The 13907-nt window shown below is 40.8% G+C and overlaps 1 protein-coding gene across 1 annotated transcript in view; it reads right to left on the reverse strand.

Moving 5' to 3' along the window:
• Window positions 1–13907, reverse strand: part of CDH2 (cadherin 2) — a gene marked incomplete at its 5' end in the record, with an annotated part of 67295 nt that overhangs the window by 36665 nt on the left and 16723 nt on the right. The window contains 5 exons of the mRNA XM_082667120.1: window positions 343–485; window positions 1906–2159; window positions 4765–4950; window positions 5628–5765; window positions 13710–13882. Of these exons, the coding sequence (XP_082523246.1) occupies window positions 343–485; window positions 1906–2159; window positions 4765–4950; window positions 5628–5765; window positions 13710–13882 (894 nt within the window). The remainder of the gene's footprint in view (window positions 1–342; window positions 486–1905; window positions 2160–4764; window positions 4951–5627; window positions 5766–13709; window positions 13883–13907) is intronic.

The raw sequence follows: 13907 nt of genomic DNA on the forward strand, positions 1-13907 counted from the left end.
AGAAGAAATATAAAAAGACCACCTCAAAAACCACTGTGTCTGGGCCACTGAGGCATCAAGGTGCAGCAGGGCAGAAAAACCACAAAGGCTTGTGATCACAATACTAGGTGACCACGGAGGGTATAAGGACATTGGGAACATTCATTACAGAAGACAGGGGATGTATCACAGAAAGCCCAGTGGAAATGGAAAATAGAAATTGGGGCCTTAGAAGAATGAAGGTCAGTTTTCTAGACAATTGGGTTTTGTAGAAAACTTCATTTCCTGATGATGCATTTGTGATAAGGCTCTACGCGCTGAACAACATCCAGGATAATAGAGTGACTATGTTTAATTACGTACCATTGTCAGAAGCAAGGAAAGTAGCGTTATATATATTATTTTTCACATTTGGAGATTCTCTGTCCAAAACAGCAATTGTAGTTATCTGCCCATTCACAGGATCTATTTTTAGCCAGTTGGCAGGATCAGATAATTTTGTGTATCTACAAAATGAAAGCACAATACATTTAATATTTTTGACATGACACTTAAAAAATAAAGCCTATTTTTCAGGTGTAGTCCCAGGTGAAACCGGTGCATTAACTTGCATTTTTGTAGATGATGGTTGGACATGCAGCCGTAACGCGGGAAAGAATTTCTGTGGCAGTGGTTTGGGGAGGTACATGAAGGTTGTGTGCTGCGTGGCCAGGCGCACAGGAAACATTGCATAGGTGTTCCAGGGGAAAGACCAGGAGCCCAGTCTCCCTACTGCAGTTTGGGGTTAAGGGGGATTTGACAGATCTGATTTTAAGCTGTTATCTAGTTCACAGGATAGCAACGGTGCAGAAAAAATAGCTCAAATATATCTTCTAAGCGAGCAGGAGCCCTAATGTATAGGGCTTAAGAGAAATTTTCATAGAAGTTGAATTTTCTATCACAGAACACTCCTAAAACGTTTACCACCTTATCATGGTGGAGATGTGGTCACAGTGGGGAGGACCTCCCCCCGCCCACCAATTCCCACTCTTCCTAGGATCTCCCCACCTGGGCCAAGCCTCTGAACTACACCCTTCAAGGCAAGTCCCATGGTCTGAGCAGATTTATCTGTATCAGCTTAACCTCCTTTTTTATGTGGCGTGGGGACAAGCTTTTCAAGCTTGGGAAACCAATAGACAAATTGGAAAACATATCCTATGTTTTGAGAGGTAAACATTTGCAGGAGTCCAGGATACCTATTCACTAGCTATTACTCTATCTTGATTCCAATGTATAGAGACATGAAGAAGATACGCAGTTATTCATCTGTTAGCAACAGTTCTGAAAGAAGTTAAATAAAATATGAGCTAATTTTAAAAATTACCATCACCAGCGATGGATAACAGTCATGTGGAGTATGCTCCGCTAACCATCTACTCCCTCATTAGGAAGGATAAACTAGACTTTGCTGAGGCTGGAAATCTTTACACATATGTTTTGGAAGTCCTATAACCACTGTACAGGTAAGGGATGAAGATAATTAGCTCTTATATCTTGGTGATGGCATGAGTTTTCTTTTCTTCCTGATGTGTGGGGAAGAGGTAAACGTTATAAGCTTCTGAGACTCCCCTATTTACTTACAGGAGAAACTTTATGTGATGGTTGGCATAAAAGCACAGGCTAAATTATTACTAAAGATTTTCAAAAAGGAAAGAGGACAGGAGAAAAGAGGCTGAAAACTTATTTCTTTAAATAATACATGAGTAGATCCATCTTATATTTCTGATATAAGACACGCATGGGTCCACTGAAGAAACTTCATCAAAGAATTAAAAATAATCTCGTAATAAGGAGTTTGCGTGCTAATGAAAATTTCTCACTCAGATGGTGAATAGATTTTGTGCACAGCATAGAACAGAACGTAAATTACAAAATGGCATTTGATACCTAATATTTTGCTGCATATATCGATCTGGGTCCTGAGCAGTGAACGTTGTTAACATGGTACCGGCGTGAAGACCTTCCTCTTGGCGAATGATCTTAGGATTTGGGGCAAAATAAGGGTTTTCATTCACATCAATAACTGTGACAGACACAGTTGCAGTTGACTGAGGTGGGTGCTGAATACCCTTGGCTAATGGCACTTGATTTTCTGCAGCGACAGTAAGGACATACATCCTATTTGTTTCAAAGTCGATTGGCTGGAAAAAGAAAAAAAAATTTTTTTTAAAGGAGAAACCGTATTTTTGCAGGAAATAAGAATATTTGCATTCTGCAGTTTATCCTTCTAGCAACTCCATTTCTAAAACATTAATTTTTCATTCACTACACCGTAGGTTCCTCTCAAATTTCTGGAAAATATGCATTAGCATGGCCATTGACTGAAACATTTATCTCAATTTAACCTACTTATATAAGATATTTATATATCTTGGGCATTTCACAGACTTATGTTCACAAAATAATGCTTATTACTATTGCACACTGTATTTATTTAGCTACATCTAACAACTGAGTTATTCTTAAGAACAGCACTGTTGACCAAAAATAAAAAAAAATACTAAATAATCTGGGATCAAGTGAGAACATGATGGTGTCGATTGTATTCTCAAACACTGGTACAAAGACCACTCCTCATCCAGGAAAGCTTTTACCAGTCTGTGGTCAACAAAGTGGACAAAAGTGGACAAAACAAAAACTGGAAAATGTGATTTTTTTTTCCTCATAAAGCTAAACTTACTCTATTTAAAAGTATCATTCATAATTTGAAGTATACATTTTAGACTACACACACATATACACCTTAAATAAACAGTAGTGTTTGTAGGTAGAAGGATTTTTATTTTTTCCTTAGTTAGCAAACTAAAAACTTTATTTTTTCTGGCTGTTTTCCAGAATAATTTTGGGGATTTTACTGGTCTGTACAAATCCCAAATCTAAGAATGCCACTCTAGATAAAGGCAATGAGCAAATAACCTTAATGTAAATATTAACTTCCAGAGTTCCACTGAATCCCATTGTCAACAGAAAAGTTACCAGGAGTCAAGGGACCAGACTGGACTTTCCCTCTTAATTTCCCTGACCATCTTCTAGCTGAGGTGCAGGTAAGCATTACTGTGCATAACAGTATGAAAAAAAGAGCTTGGAGAGCTCTCATGCCATCCTGGAGAGTCTAAGAAGGACCAAGGGCAGCAGCTACGAGGAAGCCACAATATTAGCACAGACCACACCAGTTTCTTCACCTAGACCACCTCCTCAACTCTTCAGAGTTTCTTCCCTCTCACTCTACAATCCCCAGTTCAACTTCCCTTTCTGAATTATTTTCAACAAGACGGCAAAGAAGCCAAGAAAGAAGACAATTCTTTTGAGTAAGCGCATTAGCTCCATGAAACATCCCTGACAACATTTACTTTTGCTAAGACCTTTAATGGGTATTAAGCTTATTTATCCCACAGAACAACATTGAGACTTAGGTACCAGTTATCTCCTCACTGTCTGTGTAAGAACCTGAGGCTTAAAAAACCTGCCATGTTGTCTCCACTACGAAGGGCAGAGCTGGGATTCGAAGACAGAGGGGTGGCACTGTCACTCACTATGCTGTGTTCAGAGAATTTCCCACTCCCACCTCAAGGGGGAGATTACCGTTCTACTCACGCACATATAACATTCTTGGCAACGGAGCCCTTGGTACACCTTTCTCTGTAAGACCAACATTCAGGTTCCCTTACAAATCAAGAGTGTTGGGATGTGAGGCAAAGAAGCAGCTCTCTTCCCTGGATGGCTAAAAAGAGATGATCGCTTCAAAGAGCTCTTCCATCCGTTAGTACCATCTATTTGTTACCCTTGAAGTTAACATCCCTTTTACTTCCGGCACTCAGCTTTATTTTTTTTTGACAATTAAGGATCAGAAGGACCAAGTTCTTAAAGTCTTGAAAATAGCACTTAAAAACAGCAATGTAGGGACTTCCCTGGTGGCACAGTGGTTGACCTCCGCCTGCCAATGCAGGGGACGCGGGCTCGAGCCCTGGTCTGGGAAGATCCCACATGCCGCAGAGCAACTAAGCCCGTGCACAACTACTGAGCCTGTGCTCTAGAGCCCGCGAGCCACAACTGCTGGGGCCAGTGCGCCTGAAGCCCGTGCTCCACGATGGGGGACGCCACCGTAACAAGAAGCCCGCGCGCCATGGTAGGGAGTGGTCCCCGCTCACCGCAACTGGAGAAAGCCCACGTGCAGCAACAAAGACCCAACGCAGCCAAAATTAAATAAAAAATTTAAAAAAAAACAAAAGGAAATGCAAGCTAATACTTAAAAAAAAAGAAAAAAAACAGCAATGTAAATTCGAAACCTTTTAAGAGCATAGGCCCTCTCCTTGCCTACACTCACCCTGTACTATGTCTGTGATATTTTCTGGTTTGTTCCCTGAGCCAATACTCTAGTAGCAACCTGTAGACATAAGAATAGTACGTGTGGGGCATCCTTCTTAATAGCTATCAATTGGCCATCAAAAATCCATGATGTAACATATCACTAACATATCCATGGCACTGACAGCACTGTTGAGGGCTGTCCTGTCTTCACTGTTAAAACTCCCCGATGACTGAAACACAATCATATTCCAGGGATAAAGTGAGACTATCTATGTTGGCCTCGGCATAAGTGAAAAATAACAAACGTGACTCCTCCAAATACATTAACTCAGATTCAGAGATATTCAGAAGAAAAAAGTCCTGAGATTCAATAACAAACTAAGGGGTGGCATATATGGGTTGCTGCAGAGTGGCCATCAGAGAGACCATCGCACTTACTTTTACTACGGTGACTAAGCCGTCGTTACTGTTGGGGTCGGTCTGAATGGCAAAGCGCCCGGCGGGGTCCCCGCCGCTGATTCTGTAGACGGCGTTCCAGGCTGGCGTGTGGGGCTGATCCTTGTCTGTCACAGTTAGATTAGCAACTATGATCTCTACCCTGTTTTCAGGGACTTCGCCATAGAACTATAAGAAAAGACAAAGCTCAGTCAGAGGAGCGACAGGCACCGCTGAAGGACGGTGTGTCTTGATGACCACACTGCCCTGATGTTACCACCCCATTACATCTTTATTATCCACACGAAACGAGGAGATCAGTAATGCAGGTAATCACAGCATTTATGTTTGACTTTAAAAATACTATGACTTTTTTCGGCCCTCAAATTTTTTTTTTGAAATTATGTTACAGTTTCATTAATATTAAATTAGCGTCCTTCGGTGAGTATCTGGGTGGGGGGGGAGTGGGCAGGAGTAAAGGACTTGTCTGAAGGAAATCATTTTACTCAAGAGATCACAATTATATGCTGACGAAGTAGCATCCATCAGTCACGTGGTTCGTGCAACTGAAGATATTTATAAATATTTTGTTATAACAGCATAAAGTCTCTTTAGGGCATTTCTTCCAGGCAGCATGTTTTAACAGCTTTATCAGTGGACTTGGAGAGAACGACAAAACAAATTACTTCGGTGCCTTATTTAAAACCCTGGTGTAAGTGACAGGAAACTTAGGGGTCAGTAGCCATTCTACAATGAGAAGAATGAAGCAAGTGCCAGCTCTGTTTTAACGCGTTTATTATTCATGACAAAACTTCTCAGTAATGGACCGCAGGCCTAGACTTCCGTGAGTGACAGTCTGTACTTACTGTCATGGCAGTAAACTCCGGAGGATTGTCGTTGACATCTGTCACCGTGATGACAGCCGTGGCTGTGTTTGAAAGGCCATATGTGGGATTGCCTTCCATGTCTGTAGCTTGAATTATTAACGTATACTGTTGCACTTTCTAAAAAGACATAAAGATAACAACTTAAAGGCAACGAATTCCTCAAGAAGACGTAACAGTTGTTCTGTAAACGGCTCTTGATTACACACGGAAAGCACAGCATTATTCACCCTGATTAACAGGACTCAAAATTTCCCAAGTGGAGTTTACTTTAACTTGTGAAGCACAGGTCTGGTCCTTGTCTAGAGAGATTCAACTATATGTTTTCGCCTCTACTGGCGGAAAGGAAAGCGTGGCAGATGTGTGAAATTCACTGCGAAGCTGAAACTTCCATCTGGTCTCAACCTTTCTTTTTCTTCTGAACTTCACAACATTGTCATCAAGCATTCAAGTCATGTGGTTTGTATTTACTTTCTCAGACGTTAATTTCTACTCAGTTTAGGATACTGAAAACAATAAAGAAACTTGAGAGAGAAGAAAGCATATATAATTCATAAAGTATATATGCTTTCCTTTTATATATCCTTAAAGATGTTCCTTCTATTATACCAAGGTTGATACAGTAATTTTCTCCGAATTTCCATTAGTGTATACTATTTACAACTATAGAGGAGAGAGACATTGTTAAATGAAGTCAAAACCAGAATAAAGGGTTTGTGTCTATATCCTTCATTTTGTAACACAGTAGGTATTTAATAGTTGCATACTCAGTGGACTGCTATTTGGGCATAACACTCATTGGGTCCACAGACCTATAATGAATACGGATACATTTTCATATAGATGGTTAATATCAAATAGCATCACTGCTTTCAAATTCCAGACTGAAATTTTTAAAGGGGAGCCATATTCAGCTGTAATGTGTCTCAGAGAAAAACCGTGAGATCGTCTGAAACGTCTACAGCACTAGTTGATGAAGTTCTGTATTAGGAAAACCTAAACAAAACAAATACCTGAAATCATTAGAAATCTCTGTGGAAACTGGCACAGATAAAAAACATAGATCATTGAAACATGTTAAAACATCCTGAACAACAGAACTCACTTCTTCATACAAAAATAAACAGTCACTGCAACGAGTAGTTTTCTCTAATTCTAAGTATAGCCAACATTATGAATGGCCACTCTTGAGGGATTTCTGGAGCTTAGAGAGAACAGACACAAATTGTAGCTCTTGCTTTAGCTGTTAGTGGCAAAGGCAAGGCAAAGAAAGGGGTAGGAGGGAAAGTCAAACCTCACACATTCAATTTTTAGTGTCTGTCCACCAAGACGCCAATCTCTAGCAGTTATTTCAGTTCCTTTTCCTTTGTCTTCCAAAAAAAACACCCACTTTTTTGATTGGGAAAAAAAAAAAAGAAACAAAGGAATAGTGTTGGTTGAGCCATTTTAATTTTTCTTAACCCATAACCCCTCACCATAATGCTTACATAGGCTAAAATATTTCTCAATGATTTCCATTCCCAATCAAGAGTGTCATTTCGGCATAATGCTCTCACAGTTAACAAGAGAATTTTGTAGGGCATTCAATTCAGCCTCCCAGCTGAAAATCATGAAAAAGAAAAATTTGTTATGACTTTGAAATGCCATTTTTGTTGGCTGCTATTTGCAGAAACAGATGAACATTCTCAAAAAAGAAAAAAATGGAATTTTTTACAGAAGATAAAAAGTGTACATAGGTATTATCTGGAGACATGGTTCTCTGTTAATGTCTACTTTACAGTGATCTTTAGAATTATATAAGCATAATATGTACAATTTTCCACTGAGCTGAAATATTGGGATCAGTAGCTAATACCTGAAATTTCCCATTGCTTCAAGCGAGTCTTCAGATATCTAAGTTACAAAAGAACATTGTTATTTCTAAAATGCGGTGCTTCTTCGAGTAAAGAAAAATACCAACTTGGTAGATAATATAATCTCCAATTTTAAGTGCCTGATTGGTAAAAATGCTTTTACATTTAGTAAGGAAGTCATCGCAGTCTATGTTTTAGACAACCAAACTATTTAGAGCTTCTTGCCTAATTTAGTCACTTGGCATCTGGTTCTGAATGACTGACATTTAGATTTCATAAGAATTTGACTTCCCACCCTCATAGTTTCGCATCTGATCAAGGGGGCTTTGCTTAAAAACATTTCCTTGCTTTCTGTTCTAGAAAGGACAAAGTCTCAACCCCTCTGCTTGCTGTCAATCCTTCCATGTCTGTGACTCACCTTTCCCACCAAAGCTCTCACCTTCCATTCACTGACCCCATACCTTGAGCTGTTTGTATTTATCTTCAAATGCCTATCGCATCCCTGCGCCACTGCATTTGGCATTTTCCTCTGCCTGAATCAGTGGTTCTTAACTGGAGCGATTTGGCCCTACATCTCCCCCAGGGGATATTTGTCAATAACCTGAGACATTCCTGGTTGTCACAACTGGGTAGTGCTACTGACGTCTAATGGGTAGAGACCACAGACGCTACTAAACACCTACGATGCACAGGACAGGCTCCCACAACAGAGACTTATCCTGTCCAAAATGTCAACAGAGCCGAGGTTGAGAAACCCTGGCCCAGAATACCCTTCCCCCTTTATCTGAGCCTAGCAAACACGAAGCTTAAAGTCGCCTCAGAGATGACTTCTGAAAGTCCTTGAGGAAGAGCTGTTTGCCTACTCAGGACACACCTCTATCACTGTTTCTAGTTTCTGAGGCTGTTATCAGTCCATCTGTCTGTCCTCCCCGGCTACATACACATATACCCACACCCCTCCCCAGGGTCACTGCTTTGCAGACCTTTATGTCCCTGGCATATAGCGTAATGCCTGACACAGCATAAGCAAGGGACAAATGCTTTTGAATCTGTAGCTGGTGGGTGAATGTATGGGAAACCTCGGGCCTTGCATTATATTATAAAAATCACTTCAGGTTTGGGAAAAACCATCTCCTTATTTACATGGCTAGCTATCATTTATTCATTAAAACATATATACTGGGAGCATAAACTAGCTCACTGTTTCCCAAACCGCTAAACTGATTCATATACCATCTTCCCAATTCTGCTATATCCTCATATTTCTACACCATGAGTCACTTACTATTTATCTTGACGTGAACTCCCTTTTAAAAAACAATTTATTGTAAAAGTACTGTAAATGGAAAAGTAGCATCACTTGCCATAAATATAACTCTACAACTAAACACAATGCAATGCCTGTGCTCTGGCAGTCTCTACTTGATGGAGTAGCATCTAAAAGACTTGTGGTCTCTGGTTTTCCCTAGAGGCTTCCCTACGTGTATCAGTTAAAACCATTATACTTGTGTGCCACACTGTTGAAACTAGAGCCCTGAACCAGAGTGCTCTAAGTGAACGAAGAGGTGAGAACAGTCAGTCATCCATTTGGCACACATTTAATGAGTGTCTACTAGGTGCCAGGCAGTGTAGTGCTTACCTGGAGAAAATAATGAACAAAACCAGAGATGGCTTTGCTGCCATTAAGTGAAAGAAACAACTATGAAGGGGTCACAGGGCCAAATGTGCAATGCAACCATAGTGAGAGTAGGAAGAAGTGATGGGAGGAAGCTTTCATAGGGTGCCTTCAACCAGTCCTCCAAACCTGGAGGGAGGAATGAATGCAAGACGCATTTTGGGGGTAGACTGAGAGGAACTTGACGGCTAAATCAATCAGTGGATGGAAGGCAGGGCACAGGAAAGGGAGGTATAGACCATGATCTTGAGAAACTGGGGAGGTGGCACACTGATCACATGAAATAGGAAATTCCTCAGGAAGCACAGGTTTAAGGAGATGATAGGTTTGCTTTTGAAAAGATGCATTGAGTTCAAGGATGGACAAGTAAGTAATAATGTCTGAGAACTTGGGAGGGGAGTGCAGGTTCGTGACCCTGTTCAAATTCTTAAATGCAAAGCCCCAGTTCCCTCATCTGTGAAATGGGGCTGACAGTGCTATCTACCTTGTAAGTTTGTGGGCTAAAACATTTTTTTTGAATGGTTACTGTATACCGGGGCACTGTTCTAAGGGCCTTGATAATAAAAAAATAACATTTATTGCAAAGGAGCACTAACTATGAGCCACACTATACATTGTGTCTCATTTAGTCCTCAAAATAAACCTATAAGGCAGGTGGACTGTTTTCATCCCCATTTTACAGAGGAGGAAACCAAGGCTTAGGGAGCCAGGGAAGCTTTGCCCATTGACACCGAGTCATAAGCAGCTGAGAAAAGATTTGAATCCAGGTCTCTCTGAGTCCAGAGTCTGTACCATTAATTGTTGTGCTATATGAGTGCCCTCCAAGCAAGTGGGAATACAGGCATGGCCTGAGTGAATCCTGAGTGGGGGAAGGAGGTGGAAAGCCAGATTCCAAGGAGACCAGGAAAAGGGAGGGGTGAGAGGTGAGTATGGGCTGCCCTTCTTAGGAGTCTGCTGTTGACAAGAAGAAAATCGAGTAACTTGAACTTTTCTTCCAGGTTCCTGTTCAAGGTGAAAAGAGGAGCACATGGACCTCAGTGAATACCGGGAGCTGGCAGGCAGGTATGTTGTCCACGTAACACGGTCTCCGTGTATCTGGAGGAACACACGCCGCTGTGTGTGCCCTGGGGAGGGGCTGAGGACCCGGCTCTTGGAGAGCGAGCATTAGCCTGCTCTATAGAGAGATGGGACAGAAATCTTCAGGCAGGGGAAACAAAAGACAGAGAAGAATAGAATAAGTTCAGATCTGTACAAGGACTGATATGTGGCTGTATGGGCGGAGGGCATCAGTGGCTCCTTAGCAGGACGTAAGGAATTCTAGGAGCTTGGACTAAAGAAGGCTTTGGGACCAGTGTGCTAGAGGGTCTGGAGCGCCACGTTAAAGAGCTCTGACTTCATGCTGTGGGTTGTGGATTATGAAGGAACCAGTGGGGTTTGTAGGAGGGAACCTGCAGAGGAGGGAAGACCAAGACCACAGGAAACAGGAGAACATTCCTTCAGGAGAGAACACAGAATCGAGGGCACGAGTAAACATATTATTGGGCGTGGAAAACAGGAAGCATAATTCTTTCTTCATCATGAGAAAAATTATGATGAAGAGTCAAAGTGATGGTGATCGTAACTGGATGCTGGGAATGGATTTACGATGGCAGCAGGGAAAATGAGAGTTAGTATGTATTGGACACTATTCTGAATGCTTTCTGCCTCGCGTTACATCATCCTTACAACCGTCCCATGGAGTAGATGTAATATTATCACCCCCATTTACAGACGGGGGAGCTGAGGTTTCAGGTTAATACACTGAAGGTCAAATAGCCCATCACAGGCAAAGCCAGAATGATTCAAACCTAGTGAAGCAGAGGGTAACTCCTCAGTAGTCCTGACCGAAAAGGGCAGGAGATGGACATATAAAAGCTGGAGCAAAGAAGAAAATGCCAGGAATGGGTACCACCAAATCAGGCAACAAGAAGTCAGGTGGATAAACAACAAGGTCCTACTGTATAGTACAGGGAACTATATTCAATATCCTGTAATCAACCATGATGGAAAAGAACATGAAAAAGAATATTTTATAAAACTGATAAAAAGGATATATGTAAAACGGAATCACTTTGCAGTACGGCAGAAATTAACATAACATTGTAAATCAACTATACTTCAATAAAATAAATTTTAAAAAATGTATTTGGAAACCCCCCCAAAAAAAGAAATCAGGTGGAGATTAAAAAATTGAAGACTGGCAAGTATGGTGGGTACAGCTTTAGGCCTGGAAAAACCCCAAGAATTGGAATTTTTTTTAAACGTGGAGATGAAAGGTAAATAAAAAGCTGAATCTCAGTAAGCATTTCAGTGATTAGGAATCACTTAAAGGTGTCATCCATCCTGGGAGGATGACAACGGAAATGACTCAACATAAAGAAAACTGTGACTTCTAATTGAAATAAGAGCATCTCCAGCCAGCACGGAGGCCCGGAGATGTCAGAATAAGGTACCCCCCGGCCTCAGGCAGAATTACCATACACCACCCAAGACAGACGTTTTCCCCATGTTAAATGACTTTTAGGAAAGGAAGGTTTTCTATAATTTTCCCTAGTAACTCGTTGTTGTGTTTAATAATTTCACTGTTAAGGAGCAATTTCTCATACTGTATCTAACCCGTGATTCACCGGCTTTGAATTCACCTCCACATTCATTTCATCGGGTCGTGGATAGCTGCTTCCGTTCACCGCAAGACATCCTTACCCAAAGTACAGCCTGACTTCCGACTTTCACCCTCTAAACTAAATACAGTCTCTTTGATTTTTAAATACAGTTGGTTTGCTTTGGCAAAACTATCTTTCATTCTCTATGCCTCTTGCTTTTCATAAAACAGTGAGGCTAAATGTGAATATTACCGTATGAAAACAAGAGGAAGCCCCATTTCTGTATCTCACAATGAGAGTGTGAAATGAAAGAGAAATATTAGCTTTGGGAGATGAGCTGTACCAACTTAGTATGTGAGCAGCCTGGCACTCAAGAGACAATATTAAAAAATGTAACATATTCTCATATAAAATATAGCATTCATGCTGAATTTACTGACATTCAAGAATAGTATTTCATACAGTAATGGAAGAGGTGTAAAGACATACATGTTCCAAATATCACTGAACTAAAGGTACTACTGCAAAAACTAAATTTCAACGATCTCTGGTGCAAAACATTCCTAGAGGAAGAATTGTTGACACGTGGGAATTAATAAGCACAATGTAATAGCCATACATCTAACTCCTAAGTAAGGTCTCAGCTCAGTTGTGAATTAAGTAATCTTGATTGGCTCATATTACTTTATTAAAGTGTTGCTAGCACTATCTTGCGTATATAATGAATTGCAATAGTAATGTTTTCTTCAATCCAATTCGAGTGGATGCTACTTACTAAGGCAAATAAAGCGTCATAAAAACCAACTCCTAAAATCCTTGTCAATAATATTTAGTATGGTAGGTCTAATGGTTGGTTCCTTTTGACACACATAATATGAGGTCTTATCACTACAAAAGCTGGCTCAGCCAGAAATCTACAAGCACGGATCTCTATGAGTTGGCACCTGGATAATTCACTCACACAGTGATCACCAGTGGTCACTAATGACCTTGAGAATCTCTAAGGAAATGGTCAGAACAGAATAGAGAAAGGGTGTAAAAAATTTGTGAGGGCTAGAGTTTTCAGGAAAGGATATAAGCAGGGCTTGAATGGCAGCGTGAAGAATTGGAAGGTTCAAGATCAAGAAAAATGGGCAAGACCTTCCTGGCAGAAGGAATCACGTGAACAAAACACAGCAGGGTGCCGGAGCATGATGGGCTCAGGTCTGTCACAGCGAGATGACCCATCTGGAATGACTCAAATACCTATTCCCTCTCAGCCTGTGATACTACGTAATGGTTCAATACTGTCAAGATTTTATGCCTTTGCAACAAAATATTAGGCCAGAAATGTGTTTCTCTGAATTTAGAACTTTAAAGGCTTGTCAGCAGAATGAATGCCATTCTTGGTGTTCAAACCTGTTAAATAAGTTAATCTTATTTAAAGTTAAAGGGAAGGAGATCATCTCTTCTGCACTAAATCAGGAGGCCACAAAAATACTCATCATACATGTTATCTGTAGCCTCTTAGAAATACGAACGTTAAAAATTATCCTAAATTTATGTATACTTTATTTGGGCATGATTTTTCACTTAATTCCTCACCAAAACCTTTGAATGTGAGGGAAAACAGAAAAATGCCAAGAACTGTAAAAATGAGATGCCAGAGGGTTATTGGCATAACTTAGTCAATGATCACATTAAATATTACATGGACCAGCAAAGATTTATCCAGTATACCTAGATCATCTGACCAACTTGAAGTTCTGTAGAAAGCAGTACAACAGATTTCTTCGTGACCGTGAGCATTGTGAATCATCTTGTGGAGTCGTTATTACCTGGAGACGAACTGTATGTGACCCTGTGCACTTTTAAGATTACAAACAAATTCAAATACAGATGTCGGTTGGCTTACCTCTCTGTCTAGTCCAGCTGCCACTGTGATGATGTCCCCAGTCTCGTTGTTGATTGTAAACATGTTGGGCGAAGGGCTGCTTGGTGCCTGGGACAGGATTCTGTACCTCAGCATCCCATTGAGGGCATTTGGATCGTCAGCATCAATTGCAGTGACCGTCATCACATATGTTCCTAGACACAGCAGACATGGACAATG

The sequence above is a fragment of the Grampus griseus genome (assembly GCF_964374135.1).
Source record: "Grampus griseus genome assembly, chromosome: 12".
NCBI classification, from domain to species: domain Eukaryota; kingdom Metazoa; phylum Chordata; class Mammalia; order Artiodactyla; family Delphinidae; genus Grampus; species Grampus griseus.